Source organism: Mustela nivalis, assembly GCF_964662115.1.
Source record: "Mustela nivalis genome assembly, chromosome: 1".
Taxonomy (NCBI): domain Eukaryota; kingdom Metazoa; phylum Chordata; class Mammalia; order Carnivora; family Mustelidae; genus Mustela; species Mustela nivalis.
This window is the reverse complement of record NC_139020.1, coordinates 213,684,545-213,705,159: the sequence shown is the minus strand read 5'-3', so window position 1 is coordinate 213,705,159 and position 20,615 is coordinate 213,684,545. Positions and strand designations below refer to the sequence as shown.

Below are 20,615 nucleotides of genomic sequence, written 5' to 3'. Positions count from 1 at the left end.
TTCTAGATGGAAGGTGAGGCGAGGCCGAGGCCTCAGCAGGTGGCTGGGTTCTGGGGTGCAGTTTCCATCTCACAAGCAAAATGCCCAGCTCCGGGGATTGGGTGGGGCACCTAGAACCACAGAAAGGTGGCTCTCTAGCCGCAGGGAAGGGGGCTGGTTTGGGGAACCCCCCCAAATAAGTCACACCGCAAAAATCCCGGTAACAGGGAAAACACGGCGGGTGGCAGAGCCCACTGTGTGCGCAGGGACACCCGCCTATCTGTGATGTTACCCTTGCCGGCAAGGTGCGGGCTGGGCACATGGTGACCACTAAGGAAGGTGTCTTGAGATCGAAGAGAAATTTTAAAGACCCGTAAAGCAGAAATCCCAAGGGAAGCAAGAGAAACTTGGTCATAGCGCAAACACTGAGCCACCCGGCCGAACGGGACCCACCGACAAGGGTGAGGTGCAGCAGGGCGCCGCCGGTCAGTACAGCAGACCCAGCCAGCTCCCCGCCAGCCCCCCGCAGGGAACACACGGTTCCCCCACATGCCTGATGACCTTAAAACAGGAATTCTGGGGTCCCCGGGGGGCTCAGTTAAGTGTCTGCTTTGGCTCAGGTGGATCCAACCCCACTTGGGGCTCCCTGCTCAGCGGGGAGTCTGCCTCTCCCTCTCCCGCTCCCCCTGCTTGTTCTCTCTCTCTCTTTCAAATAAATAAAATCTTAAAAAAATGAATTTATGTTTGACTGCGAAGGCTTTGATCTGGTTTTCATATATACATCCATTTTGAGCGGCCGTTTTCTTCAACTTAAAACTAAACACAGACAGACACTCCTAGCCAGGAGCCGGGCTCTGAACTGCTGGAAGCTCAGACGTGGGTAGACAAATCCTTGAGCAGGGTCTCTGCCCGCGCCCAGGGCCGTGGCCTCCATGGGGCTCTGTGGGGGCCTGGGCGCGGGGAGGGGGGGGAGGGGGGCGCGACCCTGGCCCCTCCCCAGGAGCCCCCAGTGCGACGAGCGCAGTGGCCCCAGCCACCCACAGGATAAAAGCGCCGCCTCCCACGGACGCCATCGCGGCAGGATGAGCACCCGGGACCCCGGGGCCCAGGGCGGCTCCTCACGGGACAAGAAAGGAGCGCGAACCGCGGCGACCGTGCGCGGGGACCAGCCAGGAGCCGGAAGGCAGGCACTGAGAAGAGCGGCAGCGAACGAGGACACAGAACAAGACACAGTCGGCAAAGCGGGCTGCGTCCAGAGGTGGTCCCCGACGACCCAGAGGCCGCCTCCCGCAAGCCCCGGGTCAGGACCGAGTGGGTGGTGCGTGAGAGCCCCTGGACGCACGCCTGGCTCGCAGCTCTGCCGCAGATCTGAGGCCCCGGATGAGGCAGCCGTCCCAGCCCCCCCGCCCCCCGGGCCCCTGCGCAGACGGCAGGGTTCCCACGCCCTGCATCCCCCACTTTCCAGGGGGAGGCCCCCTTCGCAGTCTCTCCCCCTACCCCTGCCCAGAACGTGGACTACATTCCCCAGCCTGCCTTGCTGCCGGGTGGCCACGTGACTGCACTCAGCCAATGGAACCAGAGCAGACGCCCGTTGGCCATGTCCCGCAATGGGACACTCACCCCGCTTCCTCCTCCTTGGGGACCACGATCTCAACGCTGCACGCCGGCTCCACCTGCACCGTGATCTGCTGCAGGTCCTCCTCCACGTGGGTCTCCTCCTGGGGCCTGGAGGCAGTGGGAGGCCACACTTCACTCTCTCTCCTAACTCTGTCCCCCAGGGCCGCTAGCCAAGCTCCAGGCCAATGCCGGTCTCCAGCCCTAGTGGGAGCCTCCATGGGGTGCTCTCTGGGTGCATCTGACCCGTGCCCTGAGCTGGCCCAGCTCACCCCTGGTCCCTCAGGCTGTCCTGCCCACCTGGGGCCTGCACAGGGGCAGGGACTGCTTGTCCACCTGGGGCCATCCTATGACTCTGGTACCAGCAGGTACAGGGGAGTGACTGCTGGCCTGGATCCTGCCCACTCTCCTGGGGGTAGCTGGGCACAGGCCTGGAGGCAGTGGGAGGCCACACTTCACTCTCTCTCCTAACTCTGTCCCCCAGGGCCGCTAGCCAAGCTCCTGGAGTGGGCTGGAGTGGGCTGGTTCCAGGGCTTTCAAATGTTCGGGCCCCTGGCGTAGGTGAGTCAGAACATTCTAGCAGTCTGGCAGACTGTCTCCCAGTGACAGCCCCCAGCAGCAGAAAGGTCGCTGGGGCGGGAGCAGGCAGCAAGACGGAGGGAAGTGCATTCTGCCAAATGTACTATATGCATCACTTTTTGTTTCCCAAATGGCAGGAATAACGGCCCCAACACTAAGGGAAGCGAGGCCTGTTGGTCGTGTCGGCAACAACGGAAATGCGCCCGAGGGCGGCCCGTGGGGACGGGCCCCAGGAGCTCCCTGCTCACGGGTGACCTCCATCTGCTCTGTGCCCAAAGCAAAGGGCACCGAGCTAGGCTGGTGGCAAGACGAAAGGTAGAAAGAGGCCCGTATGTTGGTTTTCTCATATATATTCATAAAGTATTTCTAGAAAGACAAAAAACCCGTCCAGGGCGCCTGGGTGGCTCAGTGGGTTGAGCCGCTGCCTTCAGCTCGGGTCATGATCTCAGAGTCCTGGGATCGAGTCCCGCATCGGGCTCTCTGCTCGGCAAAGAGCCTGCTTCCCTCTCTCTCTCTCTCTCTGGCTGCCTCTCCATCTACTTGTGATTTCTCTCTGTCAAATTAATGGATAAAATCTTTAAAAACAAAACAAAACAAAACAAAAAAACAAAAACAACCCGTCCAGGGGTTGCTCCCAGGGACGGGAATGGGCATGGGGCAAGGGAAGGTGTTTTGCTATATTCTCTGTGTACCAGTTAGAATAAAAATATTTAATAAAAAAGGATCAGGGGTGCCTGGGGGGCTCAGTGGGTTAAAGCCTCTGCCTTCAGCTCAGGTCATGATCTCAGGGTCCTGGGATCAAGCCCCACATCAGGCTCTCTGCTCAGCGGGGAGCCTGCTTCCCCCTCTTTCTCTGCCTACTTGTAATCTCTCTCTCTGTCAAGTAAATAAAAAAAAATCTTTAAAAATTAAAAAAAAAAAGAATTTAGTTAAAAAAATAAAAATTAAAAAGGATCAACAAGCAGGTGGACGGGTCTTCTGCCTGCCCCATACCCCACGGGTGTGGACTTTGGAGAAGACTCCAGTGACTCAGGATTCTGTGCAGTTCAAGAGCCTAACTTAAATCCGTGCCCAGGAAACTGGTCAGAGAGGCTGGGCTCTGGGTGGGCAAGTCCTGGGGCTGCGGTGGGGCGGTGGGGCGGGGAAGCTGGGGGTCTCAGCTCACCGGCCATCCTGTCCCGAAGACTGCGTGCGCCGCCTGCAGAGAGAGAGACCAGAGCAGGTGCATCAGGGGGCTTGGCCTCCCGCCCGGTCCCTCCCCCTGCCGCAGGGACGCTGACCCTCCACACCCTCACCGGTACCGCGGCTGCTCTGATGTCTCCGAGGGAGACCGCTCCGGGATGGAGAGCGACGTGGAGGACAGGGTTGTAGCGATGGAGGCGGTGGTGGCCTCCTCGAAAGATGGCGGCGTGCAGGGCAGGAGGTCGGGCCGGCCTGCGGGGGGAGCGGGGGCTGTGGGTGCCGGGGCAGCCCTGCCACACCTCTCTCTGCCTCCACCTGCAGCCTGCCTCGCCTGTAGCCACCCAGGTCCCCGCCCCACCTGTCACCCAACACTCTGTTCTGCTCCACCGCTTTAAGAGGGCAAATACCTTCGAAGTTACCCTTGGCACAGAGGCTTCCCATAACCCGCTGCTCTCAAACCGCAGTCCAAACCCTGCTCAAGCCCACAGGTCCTGCGTGAACAGCCGCTTCCGCTTTCCTCACCCTCCCTGACTTTGCTCCAACCGCAGGCCGCCTGCTGTCCCTCCAACACACCAGGTCCCTTGCTGCCCCAGGGCCTCTGCATGTGCAGTCTCTCCCTTCCCTGATGCTATTCCCCCCAGCCCCTCGCTGCCAGGAATCTTGGACTCGGGGAACTGGGAGGGATCTTTCAAACCATCACACCCAACCCCATCAAACGCTTCCTCCCTCTAGGTCTCAGGACACCTGGCAATGGGGTGGGTCACCTCCCCGGGTGGCATCTTCTGTTCAGCTCTCCCTGCGGCCATCCTAGCCACTCCCCGTCCCCACTCCCTGGATGGCTGCAGAGCTTAGGCTGGGACTGGGGTAGGGAGGTGACTGGGACCCAGGACCCTGCCATCCAGGCCACCAGCTTCTAGAACCCCTTCCTCAAACCGGGTTGCTTCCTGAATGCCCTCCCCTCTCAGCCCCGCAGGGACCGCACCTTTCCCCAGCAGACCCCTTCTCTCTCCTGTCCCCAGAGAACCCTCTCCCCAGCCAGCCCAGTCACCTTCGTCCTCTAGCGTGGGGTAGCTGCGGGCCCCACGGAGATCGTACTGCGCGTCCTCACGCTCGCTGGGGATCTGGCTGGCCGAGAAGGCAGCAGTGGGCCCCAGGGGCTTGACGGCCAGCAAGGCACCACGGCCCTTCTTGGATGGTGAGGACTTCAGGGCTGTGGAGAGAGGCGGACTGGTACTCGGGGCAGCCTGGGAGCCCCGTGGCCAGGCCCCACCAGCCCCCATCCCTCCCTTGGATGAAAGCCTGCTGCCCGCGTACACAGCTCCCACTGCCCGGCCTCCAGCCCAGCCCTCAAGCCTGGGCAAGAAGCAACATCCTTTGCAAAGGAAACCCTGTCCTGCGTCCTACCCAGCTCTGCCTCAGGAGGTCCCAGAGGCCCCTCTGGCAGCCCGCTCCGGCCATGGCCTCCACTTTCAGACATGCAAACAGAGGCCTGGGACCATGCAGGGCTCAGGACCGAGGCCCCGGCTCCTGTCCAGGATGAGTGGCCTGGGCAATGTGGCTCAGCCCCTCTGAGCCCCAGCAACCTCGTCTGCAGCAACAGGGTCAGACAAGGGGGGTGGCCCCCTGACGCCCTCTGCCCCTGGCCTTGCCCGTCAGCGAACGTCACCAGGTTCCCTCCCTGCTTGGCCCCCAGGGTTGGCCCGCACAACGCCAAGCACACAGTAGGTGCTTAGTTCGCTTGGTGAGCAGCCATGCTCCCATCCCCGGAGGCTGGCATCCCCCCCGGCCGCAGTGAGTATGACACCCAGGAAGGGTTCTAAGAAGTGAGAAAGTAAGACGCTGATGACGGCTCACTCTCGGGAGACAAAGGCCAGAACCGTGGGGTTTGCCCATTTCCGCGATGCCAGTGACCCCACTGCCATCGGTTTCAAGCTACTGGCTCGACATAGGGGAACGTGGCGTCGTGCTGGCTCCACGAGCTGGCTCAGGTGACTGGGCGGGGTCACCGCCCACACAGGCCTGGCCCGGGCTGGGACAGCAGGTCCCACGCCAGGCGTCGGCCCTGCCCGCCCCTGCTGTCTCTGTGGACCCACCGGGATTGGAAGGTGCACGCTGAGACCACTGCCACCAGTGACTCTGCCTGAACACCCATGGCGTGCTGGGCCCCGGGCTGGACACTGGGGACACAGAGGCTGACAAGCACCCTGTCTTCTGGGCGCAAAGGGAGCCGAGGGCAGATGGCCGACAGACACGTGGGGAGAAACGACCCTTTCGGGCAGCTTATGGGATCCTGGCCTGGGGGGTGCACCCCGCTCTGGCACTTGAGGCCCAGCACAGAGAGGGGACCCTCTGGGGACACCCACGGGGCACGGGCTGCCTCTGTCCGGTGCCCTCCTTGACAATGCCTGGTCTGGCTGATGGCCAGCTGCCTCTGTGTCCCCCGAGGCCACGTTTCCCTGCTGAGGACTCAAGGCCACAGGTGGTCCCCGTGAGGACCGGCATAGGCCAAACGCACCTGTCATGAGGGTAAACACATCTTGCCCTCTGTACGGATGGGGAAACTGAGGCATGGGGCAGGGCGTCTCCCGCTTGAAGTCACAGCGGCAGGACTCGATGGGGCCAGAACTCAAGCTCAAACAGCGGGCCCCAGTCCCCCAGCTGGGCCCCAGGACTGTGGCGTCCTGACTCCCCTGTTCTCTGGACCAAGTGCCCGACCGAGGCCCACGGACGGCCACATGGCCAGAGGAGGGGCTCTGGGTTTACTGCACTCTTGGCGACCCCACCTCCCCGCCCGCACCCCTAGGCGCCCTCCTGGCCAGAGGGCCTGGGAAGCTCACAGGAATTCTTCCGGAACACCGTGTTGCTCATGAACTTGAAGAAGCGCTCGGCATAGAAGCTGGGCCGGTGGACAGAGACGGTGTCCTGGGGAGAGAAGGGGGCCCGCAGGCAGGAAGGGCTGAGTGTCCCCACGCCACCAGTGCTCCCCGTGTCCCGTGAGACAGCCCAGGCCATAGAGAGGCAGTCTGACTGAGAGACGGGTCTACGGCACGGGGCTGGCGGGTAACCCGGCAGGGAGGGGCCTGGGAGGGACATTTCTTCCTTATAAACCCATCCTTTAATCCTTCGAACCACGTGACTAAAACAGCAACCGCAGAGAAGTAAGTGAATAAAGAGCAAAACATGGAAACCAGAGGAGTCCTCCAGATGTCCCCAGACACGGCCTGGGTCCTCTGCCTGCTGTAATGTGACAGATCCCATAGGGACACACGGCCTCCAGAACGCACACTACATTTCCCATCCTCACCGCAGTGAGGCAGGACTGCAGGACCCGGTGCTGGCCGAGGGCGTGGGAGCCAAGACCAGGACAGAGTTCCCACCCCCTCCTCTGCCTGGAGTGCCATCGGGGGCCAGCCACGTGGGCTGGGGGCTGAGGGCCATGCCCAGAAGGACCTGGGCCTCTACTCCACAGGCCACCCTGCCTGCCCCAGACAGCTCACGCCTATGACGTTACTCTGATTAACGTCTGGACCCCCAAGAGCTGAGCCAAAGTTTACTCTGGGGATTACATGTGGCCTCATGGGGACTTGGCAACTCTCCCTTCTGTGGCGGCTTTCTAATGCCACGAAAGGGTTTCCTGCTGACTGGCTGCCCCCTGGACCATCTCGGTGCACTTTCTGGAAGCTTCCATCTGGACCCCCGCCTCCCCGCCCCCAAACAGAGGGGAGTGAGGGAGGCTTTTACAAACTACATGAACACATACAGCCCTTAGCACTTTAGTAAGAATTGGTCTGCAGGTGGCCATGGGAGGAGAGGCGTGCATCCAAGGCCCCAGCCAGCTCGTCAGCACAGCCGGTGCCTGGGGTGCCTGGGGCCCCCAGATGGGCTGTTTGCTCCCCTGCAGCTGGTCCTCAAAGTCTTTCATATTTGCAAATAACCTACTGCCAAGGTCCATGCGTTGGCTGTGTTGCAGGAAAAAGGTGCATTTTAGCCCATTCTCAAGTGGCAGAGACATGCTGCAGCAGTCCTCAGCCCTCGAGGCAATGGGTCAGCGTTGTGCAATTGGACCCAGGCGACCTCCTATCACATGTTTCCAGAACGTTCTCTGCCTAGCTGGCCCCTGAGGCTCCTGGTCCGGCTGCCTTTGGGGACTCCTTCCAACTCAGCTTCCAGCTCTTCTCTTCCAAGAAGCCTTTCTGTCCCCCTCCCCCGTGGAGATCAGACCCCCTCACTGGAGGTCCAGTTGCCTGTGTCTTCCCTTCCTGACCCTGAGCCCTTGGCCCGTGACTGCCGGGTCACACGGCCGCCCCCAACGGAAGGAGGGAACATGTCTCTCATCACGGCGCCGGGGGACCGCTGTTTGTGGACTCAGGAACGCATGAGCGACACTCACCCCATCATGCACGAGGGCCTTCCAGGTGTGCTCCAGCTTCTTGATGAACCTGCAGAGAGGAAAGCGCTGGGCACGTGCCTCGCTTCCGGCAGACACTGGGCCGTGTCTGGGGACACCTGTGGTCATCACGACAGGGGCTGCTCCCGCACCGAGCGGGTGGGAAGCCCCAGTCTAGAGGAACTGAGGCTGCCTGCGGCACCAGCTGAGGCCACCTCCCTCTTCCTGTCCCCTCCGTTCCCCATCCCGGCAGCTCCTACCACTGCTTCTGTGGGGGAGGAAGTGAAAAGGCTTCACTGCTTGACCCCATGTCGGGGACTGGAGACCAGTGCCTCCCAGAATACATCCCTCCCCTGTCCTCATGGCCTCGGCTGAGCCCCGGTCCTCTCAGCTGAAATTATCGGCTGGCACTGTGGCTCTAACGAGGTCCCTGCACACCTGGGCTGAGGACAATGGTGCCTCCTCCAGGCAGCCTTCCTGGACACCGCCTCGTCCGCCACAGGGGAGGGTCCTCTCCTCAGCACACACCCCCTCATGACACCCCTGCCCCAGGATGGGTTTGTGGCTGCCTGACATGTGCCAGGCCCCTCCTTGCCGCCACTCAGAGCCTCTGCAGAAACCTTAGTTTGCTATTTGATAAACTTCTTAATCCTGCTCTAAATCAGGAGGGACGTCCTGCGGCAGAGGTCTACCCAGGTTGGAACGCAGGCTGTGAACACCAGCGATGGATGGGCAGGAGCCGAGTTTCATACGTAGGAAAGGAAGACACACAAGGGAGAAGTCACCAGTGCTGGGTGGACAGGAAGTGGGGACCGCCGCACCCACAATGCCCCCTCGGTCTGGTCCGGATCGTGCAGGAGGCACACACGCTACTCTCAGAATAAAACACTAATGATTAAGGGGCGCCTGGGTGGCTCAGTGGGTTAAAGCCTCTGCCTTCGGCTCAGGTCATGATCTCAGGGTCCTGGGATTGAGTCCCGCATAGGACTCTCTGCTCAGTGGGGAGCCTGCTTCCCCCGCTCTCTCTCTGCCTGCTTCTCTGCCTACCTGTGATCTCTGTCTGTCAAATAAATAAACAAAATCTTTAACAAAACACTAACAATTAAACCACGCTCACGGCCGAGACCTCGTAGAGGATGAGCACGGGTAATGGGGCTGCCGACACCGCAGCTCTGAGCTACAGGTAAGGCCTCACTGTCTGCTCCGGGGCTCCGCCGTGCTCGAGACCACACACCGTGTGGCTGTGGCCATGAGCGTGTCTTCCTGCCCATGAAGATGAGCTGTCCGGGGATGCCGTGCCTCGTGGCCACAGGGCGCTCCCATCTTGCTGTTTACCCCAGCACATAGCACACAGTAGGTGCTCAGCAGACAGGACTGCATGGAAGATGGGCTGGCGACACCCTCCCCGACCCCCCAGGCCCCATGCCAGCCCCAACCTCTAGCTGACAGGGGATCTCACCACATTCTTAGCACAGATCCTGCAGGTGGTGTCACCGGGCTGGGGACCAAATGCCTCCCCTTAGGACCTGGCAGCCCCCTGGGAGCCTTCGGTGTGTGTGGGACTCGTGGGGGCGGATGGTGACTAAGGGAAGTCTGGACAGCAGAGCACATGGCTTCTGGGAGCAAGCGAGTGCATGGGGGAAGGGGGAGGCGGGTGGGGGGCAGGCAGGGGGAGATGCGGGGAGCCAGGGCGGGGTGGGGGGGGCGGGCGGTTCGCACCTGTAGGACTGCAGAATGTCGATGATGCCGATATGCAGCAGCAGACGCTCCCCGCGGCCGTTCACGGCGGGAATGCCGCCCATCCTGCGGGGGGAGCGCATTCAGCACCCGCCCCCCCAGCCCACTCACTCTCTGCGGGGGCTGCCCTGTTGGGACCGGCCAATCTCCGCTCGTCTCAGACTGGCCACCGTCAGTGGGAGGCTGCGGACAGGCCGGCCCCGCCCCCCCCACGCGCACGCACACCCATGCACGCGCACACACACGCTCAGCCCGGGCAGGACCCCCAGGGCTTCTGGGTGCCGTCTGGGGGGTTAGTGGTTTCACTCGGCTCCCCCATTCCCAGCCCAGAGCAGTTAGTGAGGTCACACAAGGCAACGACTGTCCTCAGGTCACCAACGACCCGCCAGGCTCAGGCCCCGCAGGCCCCTCTCACGGCACTGCACGCCCTGGTGAGCTCACCTGCGCACCCCGCCATCCCCTGCCGGGCCCTGCGCAGACCCTACAAACACCAAGACGGCGGGAGGTCGGGCCAGCTCCCCACCAGGCTGGCCCCGTGGGGGGCTGGCGCCTGCTCCCCACCCGCCCCCACCACGGCTGGCCTAGAGTGGCAGCCCCCACCCCCCGGCTGTGCACCAGGACATCTGCTTCTGCTTCTGCCTCCGAACCCCCGCTTCCCCAGCTGATGATGGGGGGTGAGGCGCCTTCCCCCCTCAGGCCCCCCACCCCAGATTGGTTCCCAGCAGTTCAATGCACAGAGACAAGAAGCCAACCTCGAACCTGACCATGGCCGCAGTTCCCACCCAGACCACCTTCCACGAGCTCCGGGTGGTGTCCCGGGACGTCCGTGGTCCTCATGACTTCAGGGGGGCCTCCTGGCACCAGGTGGGTGAGGGCCGGGGATGCTGCTTGCTCAGTCCCCCCAGGGCCCAGGACCCCCCCCCCCATACAGAACAACCCCGCCCAGTGTCCACAGGGCCAGGAGGGTGGGTGGGGCATCCACAAGTCTGTCTCCCCACCAAGCCCCGGGCCCCCGCAGCAGGACCGGGTCAGCCCGCTGCCTCTGAGCCTACCACCTCGCCCTCCTGCACAGTGGCCTGTTGTCCCAGGGACTCTGGGCCTGGCATCCTGGTCCCCAGCGCCACAACCTTCAACATTGTCTGTTGCAGACAGTGGTGTCTGAACCCGCTCGGGGCTCCAGAATGTGGAGGGGCCCGTGTCCCCCTACAGATGGCCAATGGCCTCCATCCACTGGCAGATTCATCCGGAAGGCCCTGGTTGTCACACAGCCGGGTGTCTGTGTGTCCCCCGTGAGACCCCCGGGGGGTCCCAGCGCAGACCAGGAACCTCCGGGCCAGATCCCCCAACCCCCGCCCGCCTCCTGCCCCGCCACCTACGTGTCATCCGACTCGATGGCCTCGCCCCGCGCGGCCCCGCCCTGGATGGACTCCATGGCCGTGGAGTAGAGCGCCTTCTGGCCCAGCGGCCGCTTCTCGTCCGCGCTGCTCTGGGCGCCCTCGGCCTGCCGCTCCCGCTCCTGCTGGTCGATGTTGTGCACGCCCAGGAGCAGACTGTAGTCCATGATCTTGAAGCTCTCCAGCACCTGCCGGAGGGGGGTCAGGAGGTCACGCTCCCTGTCCCCTCCCCACAGCTGGCTCCGTGTGGTCCCAAGCTGCGTCTGGGTCTGTGCCCGCCCTGTCCCACAGCCACACGGGGGCCTGTCCTGACCCCCCACTCACGCTTGGTGAGAAGACCAAGGGGGCGGGGCCAGGCCACGCGCAGGGTGGAGGGCACCTGGGGGGCCACCTCTCCGAGTCGGGACTGGGTGCTTCCTTCCTCCTGTCAGAGCTCTGGCCTGCCCGGGGACAGCTGGGGAGCCCGGGACCCCTCCTGGCCCCAAGGGCTCTGACACCTGGACACAGGGAAGCAGGTCCAGAGAAGTCTGGGGAGACCGGGCACAGTTTTCAAAAAGGCCTGGGGGCCAGCAGTGATGGGCCGAGGGGCCAGGGACGCCGCAGAAGGCTCTGGAAGGCCCGGGATGCGCCTCATCTTTAGAGCCGCAGGCACGATGCCCTCCGGGCTGCAGGGGTGGAGGAGACCACAAGGACCCGCCTACAGGTGCTCACGCGGCGGCCGCTCATCCAGCGTCCCCGTGTCCCGGAGGGGACCACGGAGGCTGGAGGCCGAGGGCCCGCCCCGCGCCCCAGCCCTGCAGAGGCGAGCCCCACGGCCTCACCAGGCAGTCCCGCTGCAGCGTCTTGACGAGCGCGGAGAAGGTGTCTGCGTCGAGCAGCAGCCCCTCGGGCATGTCCTGGATGAAGTCCAGGTCCTTGTAGGTGGGGATGGTCTTCTCCTTCTCCTTCTTGCTGGCCCGCCGCTTGTACGTGGAGCCCTTGAGGTCGAACTTGAGGTGCATCTTGACGACCCGCGGCAGGACGTTGTTCATGACCACCACGCGGATGTTCTTGCCGCCCGACTGCACACAGTACAGCCCGTAGAACTTGGGCAGCAGCGTCCTCGGGTTCTGGTTGAGGTTCTGGGGGCGGGGGAGGGGCAGGGTCTGAGGAAAGCAGCGGCCTGGGAGCCGCCCCAGGAAGCCCGCCCTGACCACCTGGGCCCCGGGCCGGCCCCTCCCTCGGCCCTCCCTGTGTCCAGACGTGTGCCGGGATCTGTGTCTCCCAGACGAGAGGCTCCAGGAGGGCCCCCGGCCGAGGTGTCAGGGCCAGACCAGCTGTCCCACTTGCCCACCCTGGGGTGACAGGCGGGCCCCGCCTCTGGGCGCCATCCAGGGCAAGGGTCGGCAAACTCCAGGGGGAAGGCCGAGTCCAAACACCTGCTTGTTCTCCCGCCGCAAGCTAACGGCTTTGTGTTATAAAACACTGGGGGGTGAAGAACAGAAAACTAGCGTCTTGGGATGTGAGGTTTCCCTGAAGCTGACATTTCAGTGTCAGTAAGTGAAGGTCACGGGCGCCGGGCCACCCCGGGCTGCTCCCTCGAGGCCCTCGGGGGCCCTCCCGCTGCAGTAACGGGCAGAGCTGGGACAGGAGAGGTTGATTGGCTCTTTACAGGAAGCCTGCCGACCCCCGACCTAGGGGAGCCGGGGGTCCACCCCAGCATCACGTGCCCCAGATGAGACCCCCAGGCGCAGATGGCGCACAGTCCACGCAGAGCTGCCCGGGAAGGCCCAGCAGGGCAGGTGGGCACTCAGGCGGAGCCCACCCCCATCTGTGCCGGCAGCAGGACCCCGGCTCCCGTGTCCACCTCCGCCCGGGGGTCCGTGGAGCCCTTCTAGCTTGTGAGTCACATGGGGAACAGGACGCACCCCAGCAGCTGGGCCTTTGTGACATGCCAGCTGGTGGCCCGGCCCCCCTCCCCCATGCCTGAGTCACCAGCTCCAGGAGCCCCACGAGACATGATTTCTGGGATCCGTGACTCAGGGCTGGCGGGGGGTTGGGGGGGGCCTGGGGAGCGAGGGCGGAGCGGGTGCCCAGCCCCCAGCCCCCTGCACCCCACCCGGCTCTCAGGGAAGGCCCCGCGGGCCTGGATGGCCATTCCTGCCTGCCGTGTCTGGGGAGGGCGGCCGCGTGAGGGGGTCCTGAGGGCGAGGCTCAGTGGCTCAGCAAGGCTTCCCGACCCTAGGAGGAGGGTGGGCGTGCCCTGGGGACAGCTGGGCCGCTGTGCCAGAGAGCAGCGAGGGAAGGGCCGCTCACCATGTAGTAGCCGGGCAGCAGCTTCTGCAGGAACTCGGCTTCCTTGTGCATCACCGTTTTGATGATGAACTCGTCGTCGCTGGTGACGTAGAACAAGGAGCCGCTGGCACCAGGGTTGGACAGCTCGATCAGTGGCTCGTTGCACAGCGAGTACTGGGGGGGCAGGGAGTGGGCAGGTGGGTCGCTGACACCCCACGGGCCCAGCGGCTAGTGGACAACTCTGGAACAGGTCCCTGTGTCAGCCTCCTTTTACAGATGAAGAAATAGGCTCAGAGAGGGAGACTGACGTGCCCGAGGCCACACAGCACAGATTCGAACCCCGGGCTGACCGGCAGCCTGGGTGCTGATCTCCTAGGGCCCAGTCCCTCTCCTGTGAACAACAGACTCCCGGGTATGTTGGGGGCTGACACATCGGGCCAAAACTCCCTCCCCAACCTCCCCCGCAGCTAGGTTAGGCCACAGCCCGTCGACTCGGGCTCAGGAGCTGCGTATGGGAGCTTCTGAGTGGGGATCAGGGAAGGCTCCCTGAGTGGGGGACTAGAGCTGGGGCACCTCGGGTTTGTGCCCTTCCCTCATCCCATCTATTTCCACCTGGAATGCTGATGTGAGAGCTGGAACCCCAGTCACCATGCTGGCTCAGGAAGTGACCTTGAGTACGGAGGCCACGCACCAGAACAGCAGAGAAAAGGGGAACCTTTGTCTCGGGGCGCAGCCCCCCAGCACCTGGCACCCCTACCTCTCTTCCCACTGACATCTGCTTCACCCCCGGGTTTGCTGCCCAGCAGCCCCACACATCCTCCCCACCGGCAGGACATTCTTGGACGCAGGGATTTCTAAGGGTTCTGATCGCGGAGGGTCCCCAGCACCTAGGGCAGTGTCCAGGCCAGCTAGAAGGCCAGGTCCTACAGGCTGTTCTCCCTGAGCCTTTCCAGCTAGTGAGTCCATGAACAGCTTTTCAGGACTAAGGTTTTTGTGGTGAGTTTCTGTCCCTTGAGCCCCCCCCCAAGGCCTGATTACCACCGGTGTACAGCACGGAAGAGGCCACAGCATGTTCCCCATTGGGCGGAGGGTGCCAGTCCTCCTCGGTGAATTATAACACGGGGGCTGGCAGATGGCGGCAGGGGGCGGGACACAGCTGAGAAGCGGGGACGCCCCCTCCCCAGGGGGGCCGCAAGTCCTGCCCACCCACAGCCACAAGCCACCAATCCCCACGGAATCACAGAGGCCCATGCCCAGCTGCCCGTGCTCTCCCTCCTCACCTCCCACCTGCTCCTAGGACCGCAGCGAGGGGCAGGCAGGGACCCCACAGGGGCTGGTGTCCAGCCTCTGGAGCTCATGGCTACCCCAAAGGCCCTGCAGCCGACCCCAGCTAACAGGAGAGGGGAAGTGCGGGGAGAAACGAGTAGGGGAAGGGGATTGTGCACTTTGTACAGAAGGCTAGGAGCAGAGAATGTTCTAGAACCATGTGGCTAAGAGCAGCTGCCCTCAGGGAGTGTGCCTGGTCCGCGCATGGGGTCAGGCCCAGGCTGCCGGGGTGACATGCACAGATCTTCCAGCCAGGTCACCATCCGCCAGGGTGGGGACCCCAGATGTGCCGCCTTCTCCCTCAGAGCCCGGGGGGGCACCTGGGGCCCAAGGCTGATTGACTACCCATGCCCCCTCCCCCGGCTCCCCCCTGCTTTCCCTAGCTAAAGCTAACATGGGGCAGCACAGGGCTCTCACAAACAGGGACAGTGGGCATGCCCCCACGAAACTCAGGACCCCACGAAACTTGCAGCGACGGTGGCCCCAGAAGTCTCTAGAGCCAAGGCAGTGCCTGTGGCCCCCGGGAGCCCCTCGAGAAGACACAGGAACCCCGAGGGGGCGGAGCTGACAGGCAGGGACGATCCGGCCGCGTCCGAGCTCCCCAGCCCCACCGCGGGAGGGCCTCTCGGTTCCAGGGGGCCTCGTCACCCCGTCACAGCAGCAGGGCAGGTCTTAAAGAGGACAGAGGACACCTGCTGAGTACCCACTCGAGGCCAAGACAGGACCTCGGCTGCCTTCGTGTGTCCACTCTGGGGCCAGCACCCGCCAGCTGGTGTCTGCACGCTGCTCACGGGCCCCAGGCCATCCCGTCGCTGGCACGACTAATGCCGTGGGCCTTCGCTCTACCCCTGAGACCCAAAATCTAGGGTCACTTCCACTCTAGAACCATCAGGCTGTTCTCCCTCCGATAAGGTTGCGGGACCACAGGCAAGGTCAGAGGGGGAAGCCATGGAGCCTGCCATGGACGCTGTGGTCTGAGGACTGGACCTTGACCTTGGCACCTGGACAGCAGGACAGCTGGAAAACCCCTGGCTGGATGAGGGCTGGGCCCCCGGGAAGGACAAGGTCACGGCTGAGGGCACAGGTTCCCGCGGACCAAGAACCCAGCGGGAGCATGCAGCCGAGGTCGTGCCAGCACACAGGGAAACAAGTCACCACCGGGGAGAATCAGCAAGACCACGGCCCCAGGGACGGCAGATGGTGGGGGGACTGGGCAGAGCAGACCAGGCGGCTAAGGCCCTGCTCCCGTGCAGGGGCGGAGGTTTCCGGAAGACAGTCGCCGAAAAACGGAAGTGCAGACTGGTCCCCGTCTACACACGCCCTGTAACTTCCAGGAGCCCCACTCGTGCGTTGTGAGCTCAAAGGGTTAGGGTTAGGGTTTTTCTCATCTGAGAGACTGAAACCACACCAGAACTGGGGGCACATGCTGAGCTGGTCCCCGCGACATACCTCCCCTCAAAGGGAGGCAGGACCTGTGATATGGCCGGGGTGACAGGACAGTCCTGTCGCTCGTGCTCCGAGGAACAGGCCCCGGTCAGTGGGCGAGGAACAGGGTCCCCCAAGACATGAGCTTGGAAGCTGACCATCCCCCAGGCTGGTCCTTCTGAGTCTCTGGCCCCAGCCTACCCTCCACCGCCACACTGGGCAAAGTGTGGCGAGCTGCACCCAAATTCTCGAGCCACGGAAACCACGAGGTAACAGACACACGTGTCTCGTGCCTCTCAGAACTCGTGGCACGGCAGTAGCGGGCTGACCACGGCTCTCACCAAGTAATCGTCAGGTCGGATCCCGAAGAGCTCCCGGAAATAGCGGAAGGCGACGGGGGCGTAGGTCTTGAACCTGAAGTCCTGGAAGTGGTGGGCGGGGGTGAGGTTGCTGCCTTCGCTGTGGGGCAAGAAGGGAGGCTGGTGAGGGACAGGGACGCTGTGGGCACCTCTCCCACTGCCCGGGCCCAGAGCAGCGCCTGAGGCCTCTCAGTGTGCAACCCAGCAACCAGCACAGAGCTCCCCTGCGGCCAAAGGGCGTGGCCGGTCTGGGGCAGCATCTAGTATCCACTCCCTCCCGCGCTAAGTCCACTGCCAGCCTCTCGTGACTGCTCAGCCAATGCCACGGGCGGGGCAGAAACAACACATGTCATTTCCAGGCCCTGCCCCAGAGGTCCTGTGCTCCCAGTCTCCTTTCCCTCCTGCAGGTGGAACGCAGGCGTGATGGCAGGATCCCAGGCAGCCACCTGGCAACACTGGCTGGAAAAGCTGCACATGAGAATGGAAGAGCCCCTAGAGGGGACAGAGGACCCCAACACCGGGGCGCCGCCTCACAGCCCTGCACCGCCCGGCAGTGTACTTCACGTGAGAAAAAAAGAAACTTTATGTTTTCTTTTCCTGTTTTCTTAAAATCGCTGTTACGCTGCATCTCTCTGATTCAGCAGAGAGCTAAGAGCATGACATACGGAGTCCGACCTCCAAGCCAAGAAGATGGCAGGAGAGGCCCGAGCTCTTCCCCGCAGAGAGGGGAGTGCGGGGAGCAGCAAGGCTGTCGAGCACCCGATGGCCGCTCCGCACCCGACCGCCGCTCCCCGGCACGGGGCCTGGGCCTACCTGGGGAAGAAGATGCTCTCCACGACGTAGAAGTCCTGCATGAGCACGTCGCGCTCTGGCTTGGAGCTCAGATTGCCCACGGTGTAGCCGATGCCCAGCTGGATGGCTCCCTTCAGGGTGGACGAGGTGGTCTGCGGGAAAACCCCACTGCATCAAGACCCTCGGCCCCCAGGGTGACAGACCCCAGGGCAGGAGATCGGGGCCCCTGCCCAGTATGTGTCACAGACGCGCTGACCTCTGGGCTGTCCCTGAGCTCACACGACTACACAGCAAGGAGGTGGCCTGGTTGAGACTCCAATACCACCTCATGCGGCCCCGAGGCCCATTTCCCATCAAGGTTCCAGAAGGTTCCAACTTCTCAAAACCGTCCCGACTCAGCTGGAGTCTACCGTCAGGATTTTCTTTGTGAGGGGCACACAAATGTGCCCGATGACAGCCAGACTTCATGTCTGCAACCCGGGGTCCTTCTACCCACTCTCCCGGTGATTAGCACTGTTGCGCTGGGCCAGCAACACTCTGCTCTGTGCCTCAGTTTCCCCACCCACAGCTGGGTGTGGAGATGGAGGTCCTGGCCACCTGGGGCTGCTGGCATTATGTGACCCAGGCGCCTGGGCTGAAACCTGCCCAGACTTGAGAAGTAGGCGAAGGGAGCGACAGGTCATGGGACGGGGGTGAGTCTGGGCTCACGGAAATCTTCTGGAACTGACTGTGGTGACAGCTGGACACACTGAGAACACGCTAGAAACCATCAAACTTTGTGCTGCCCTCATGACCTCTCGGCTGGCTGCTCCGTTAGGAATGCTCCCTGGGCCCCGCCTGGCCTGGCGTCCCACGGGCTTCCCATCAGCTCAGCCTCGCTTTCCGGGGGAAGGAAGAACTGCATTTCCCCCTTCCCCCGACAAGCCGGCAGGCCCAGAGGGGCCGGAGGCTCAGACAGGGCTGCCGGGGACGCCTGTGATATCCGTGACAGGCAGCCAGGACCTCACCGGGACCAGGGGCCTGTCCCGAGAGCATCTGCCTCCAGCTGGACACGGGCACGGAGCATCCCTGACCCTGTGTGGGGGCCCCGGGACGGCTGGGAGTCCCCCCCAACCAGCAGAGGGCAGAAGGGAACCTTCTTGTAGGTGGTTTCGCCAGAGGCGTCCACGCCCCGATGACCCAGCTTCTTCCCGTGGCCGGGACCCGGCTGTCCAGTCATCAGTGGGGCCTGGAGAAGAGGAAGCAGGAAATCAGCAAAGGAGGCGCCGCCGGGCCAGTGTGCCCTGGAAATCCTGACCAGACGGGCTGAGTCAGTGTCCTCACCAGGCATGTGGTGCGGAGGCTGCTGTGCGCAGGCTGTCACCCGCAGGGGCCACACCGCCCAACCCTGCACATCCAGAAGGGCCCACACCCAGACCGGCGACTTCCAGCTCCTCGAGAAAAGCAGGAAGATCGGCAACCCCAGCCCTTCCGCGTGCACGGGGGGCAGCAGCCTGGCTTCAGGGGCTCCCCGGCACTGCTGGCACTGGGCCGGGTCATTCCCAAAGGCCCCACCCCTCAGGGCAGCCTTCCCCGTCCCAACAAGCGCAGATGTCCCCAGACATCACAGTATCCCCTAGGGCGGAGTCGCCCAGCTGAGACCCCTGGGGTGGAATGGCTGTGAACTGAGGGGAGGGGTCCCACCAGCCTGGGCCTCCTACGGGGACAGCCACGCAGGCATGCCGAGGTTCTGTGTGAGCCACTCCCCAGAGGAGAGGGGTGGCAGGGGCCCAGGCTCAAGGCCCGGGTTGGCCAGCAGAGGGAGCTGGTGGCCCTCCAGTCCAGAGGCTGGAGTGTCACAGACGTTGACATGCCCCGTGCACCTGCGCCATCCACAGGGCCCATCTGCCCGTCCGGCCCCCAGCTGACAGTGCTCAGACCCACCTGACCCCCACAGCCCCGCTGCCCCACGCCAGGGTCTGGGCAGCCCCACTAATGCCAACTACCCCCCCCCCACCGCCCCTCAGTTCCACGGCCTGTATTCTGCGTGCCGGCCACCAGGGGGTGGGCTCTCCTCAGCAATGGGAAGGCGCACGCCCTCACCAGCTCCCCACTGCCCTGTAGCTGCTCCCTCCAGGAAAGCCCTCCCCACAAGGACCCCACGTGCCAGGTGGCATCTAGGGGACATGGAGGTCTAGGGCTCGGCGGCCGGGGCGCAGGCACCGGGATGCCACACCAGGGCACATCCTGGGCGGCTCCGGGAACGCAGGACTCCCGGACACGCTCCCACAGGCTCCTTTCAGCACCAGGGACAGTGCTGACCCCCCACCGGCACTACCCCAGCCGAGGGCAGCCCATGGCACATACTTGTCCCGCTTCCTGCCCACCTCTCCGCCCCCGGTCTCCTGTCCCTCTGTCCCTCGCTGTCTGGGCCGGGTCCCACCCACTCCCCTCCCCGAAACTCAAGACACTGGCCAGACTCAGGGAGGGACCCAGGGAGGCACAGTGAGCTGCCCAGAGCCACAGCACACTCACCTCCGTCGGGGCCATCTTCTTCTGGGCCAAGCCTGCGGGAGAGAAGGGAGAGGCTTCAGCCCGGAGAAGGGGCGGCCTGCCCTGCCTTTGCTGCACACAGGTGCCTGCGGCCTCGCTCAGCTCCCCAGGCCCCTACAGAGGGACGCGTGGATGCAAGGTGGGAAGTGGGCACCGACCCCGAAGACATCAGGTCCCCAGTGGCAAGCGACTCGCTGAGTTGACACAGTGCTGTCTACACCCACGGGTGGGAGCTCCCCACTCAGGCCACGGGGATATCAGGTAACCCATGGGGTCAGCTCCTGTCCACACAGTCCCTGGGGAGAGCTGCTCGCCACAGGGAGAGGCTCACAGTGAGGGTGCGGGTACGTTTGTCTGTCCAGACCCTTCCCTCTCATCCCGGCTCCCTGTGAAGCCACCCGCTGACCTCTCCGAGCCTTAGCATCCTCGCTGGGCAGGCGGGCTTCTGCTGAGGACTATCTGTTCAAGGAGTGCGGACGGCCGCTCCCCACAGATAACGGGCTTTGCGGGGGAGGGGGGCAAGTCAAGGCCCCGGAGGTGACCCTGGGTTCCCAGGAGGCCTGGTGTCCTCACGAGAGGGAGGCAGAGAGTGGGGGTCCCAGAGACAGGCAGACCCGGTGCTGCCGGCGGGGTGGATGGGGGGGGGCGTGAGCCTGGAGGAGGCAGGAGCCGGGTCTCCCTGAGACCCCGGGGGGGACCAGCCCTGCCCGCACCGTGGTTTCAGCCTGTGAGACCATTTCAGGCTTGCGACCTCCAGTGTGTGCTAGTCAGCGTGTGTGGGTCCGACCCAGCTGCGCTGATGTGTCACAGCTGGAACAGACGCTCCTAACCCTGGGGGTCTACCACGGGTCGGGCTGGCAGGAAGGCAGGGGGCAACCAGGACAGACATGCTCAAGGGCTCCCAGTCGGGGTGGGGGCCGGAGAAGGGCCGGGACGGTGGAGTGAGAGCCAGGAGGATGACGTGGGAGGAGGGGTCAGGTCGCCCAGGGAGGACTTGGGCCTTTCCCCCAGGGAGGTGGGAGCCCTGGAGGGCTG

The 20,615-nt window shown here is 63.8% G+C and overlaps 1 protein-coding gene across 4 annotated transcripts in view; it reads right to left on the bottom strand.

The window, feature by feature from the left end:
• The window catches only part of PIP5K1C (phosphatidylinositol-4-phosphate 5-kinase type 1 gamma), a 48,731-nt gene that overhangs the window by 7,640 nt on the left and 20,476 nt on the right, over nt 1-20,615 (bottom strand). For 3 of the 4 annotated variants that reach the window (XM_082736199.1, XM_082736197.1, XM_082736200.1), the window contains exons 2-15: nt 19,563-19,594; nt 18,184-18,276; nt 17,070-17,200; nt 16,239-16,356; nt 13,168-13,320; nt 11,694-11,993; nt 10,855-11,060; nt 9,461-9,544; nt 7,745-7,793; nt 6,192-6,276; nt 4,403-4,564; nt 3,468-3,606; nt 3,338-3,370; nt 1,600-1,704 (exon numbers count right to left, since the gene is read on the bottom strand). In XM_082736199.1, coding sequence (XP_082592325.1) covers nt 1,600-1,704; nt 3,338-3,370; nt 3,468-3,606; nt 4,403-4,564; nt 6,192-6,276; nt 7,745-7,793; nt 9,461-9,544; nt 10,855-11,060; nt 11,694-11,993; nt 13,168-13,320; nt 16,239-16,356; nt 17,070-17,200; nt 18,184-18,276; nt 19,563-19,594 — 1,690 coding nt within the window. The remainder of the gene's footprint in view (nt 1-1,599; nt 1,705-3,337; nt 3,371-3,467; nt 3,607-4,402; nt 4,565-6,191; nt 6,277-7,744; nt 7,794-9,460; nt 9,545-10,854; nt 11,061-11,693; nt 11,994-13,167; nt 13,321-16,238; nt 16,357-17,069; nt 17,201-18,183; nt 18,277-19,562; nt 19,595-20,615) is intronic. The other variant, XM_082736198.1, reaches the window with a different exon arrangement.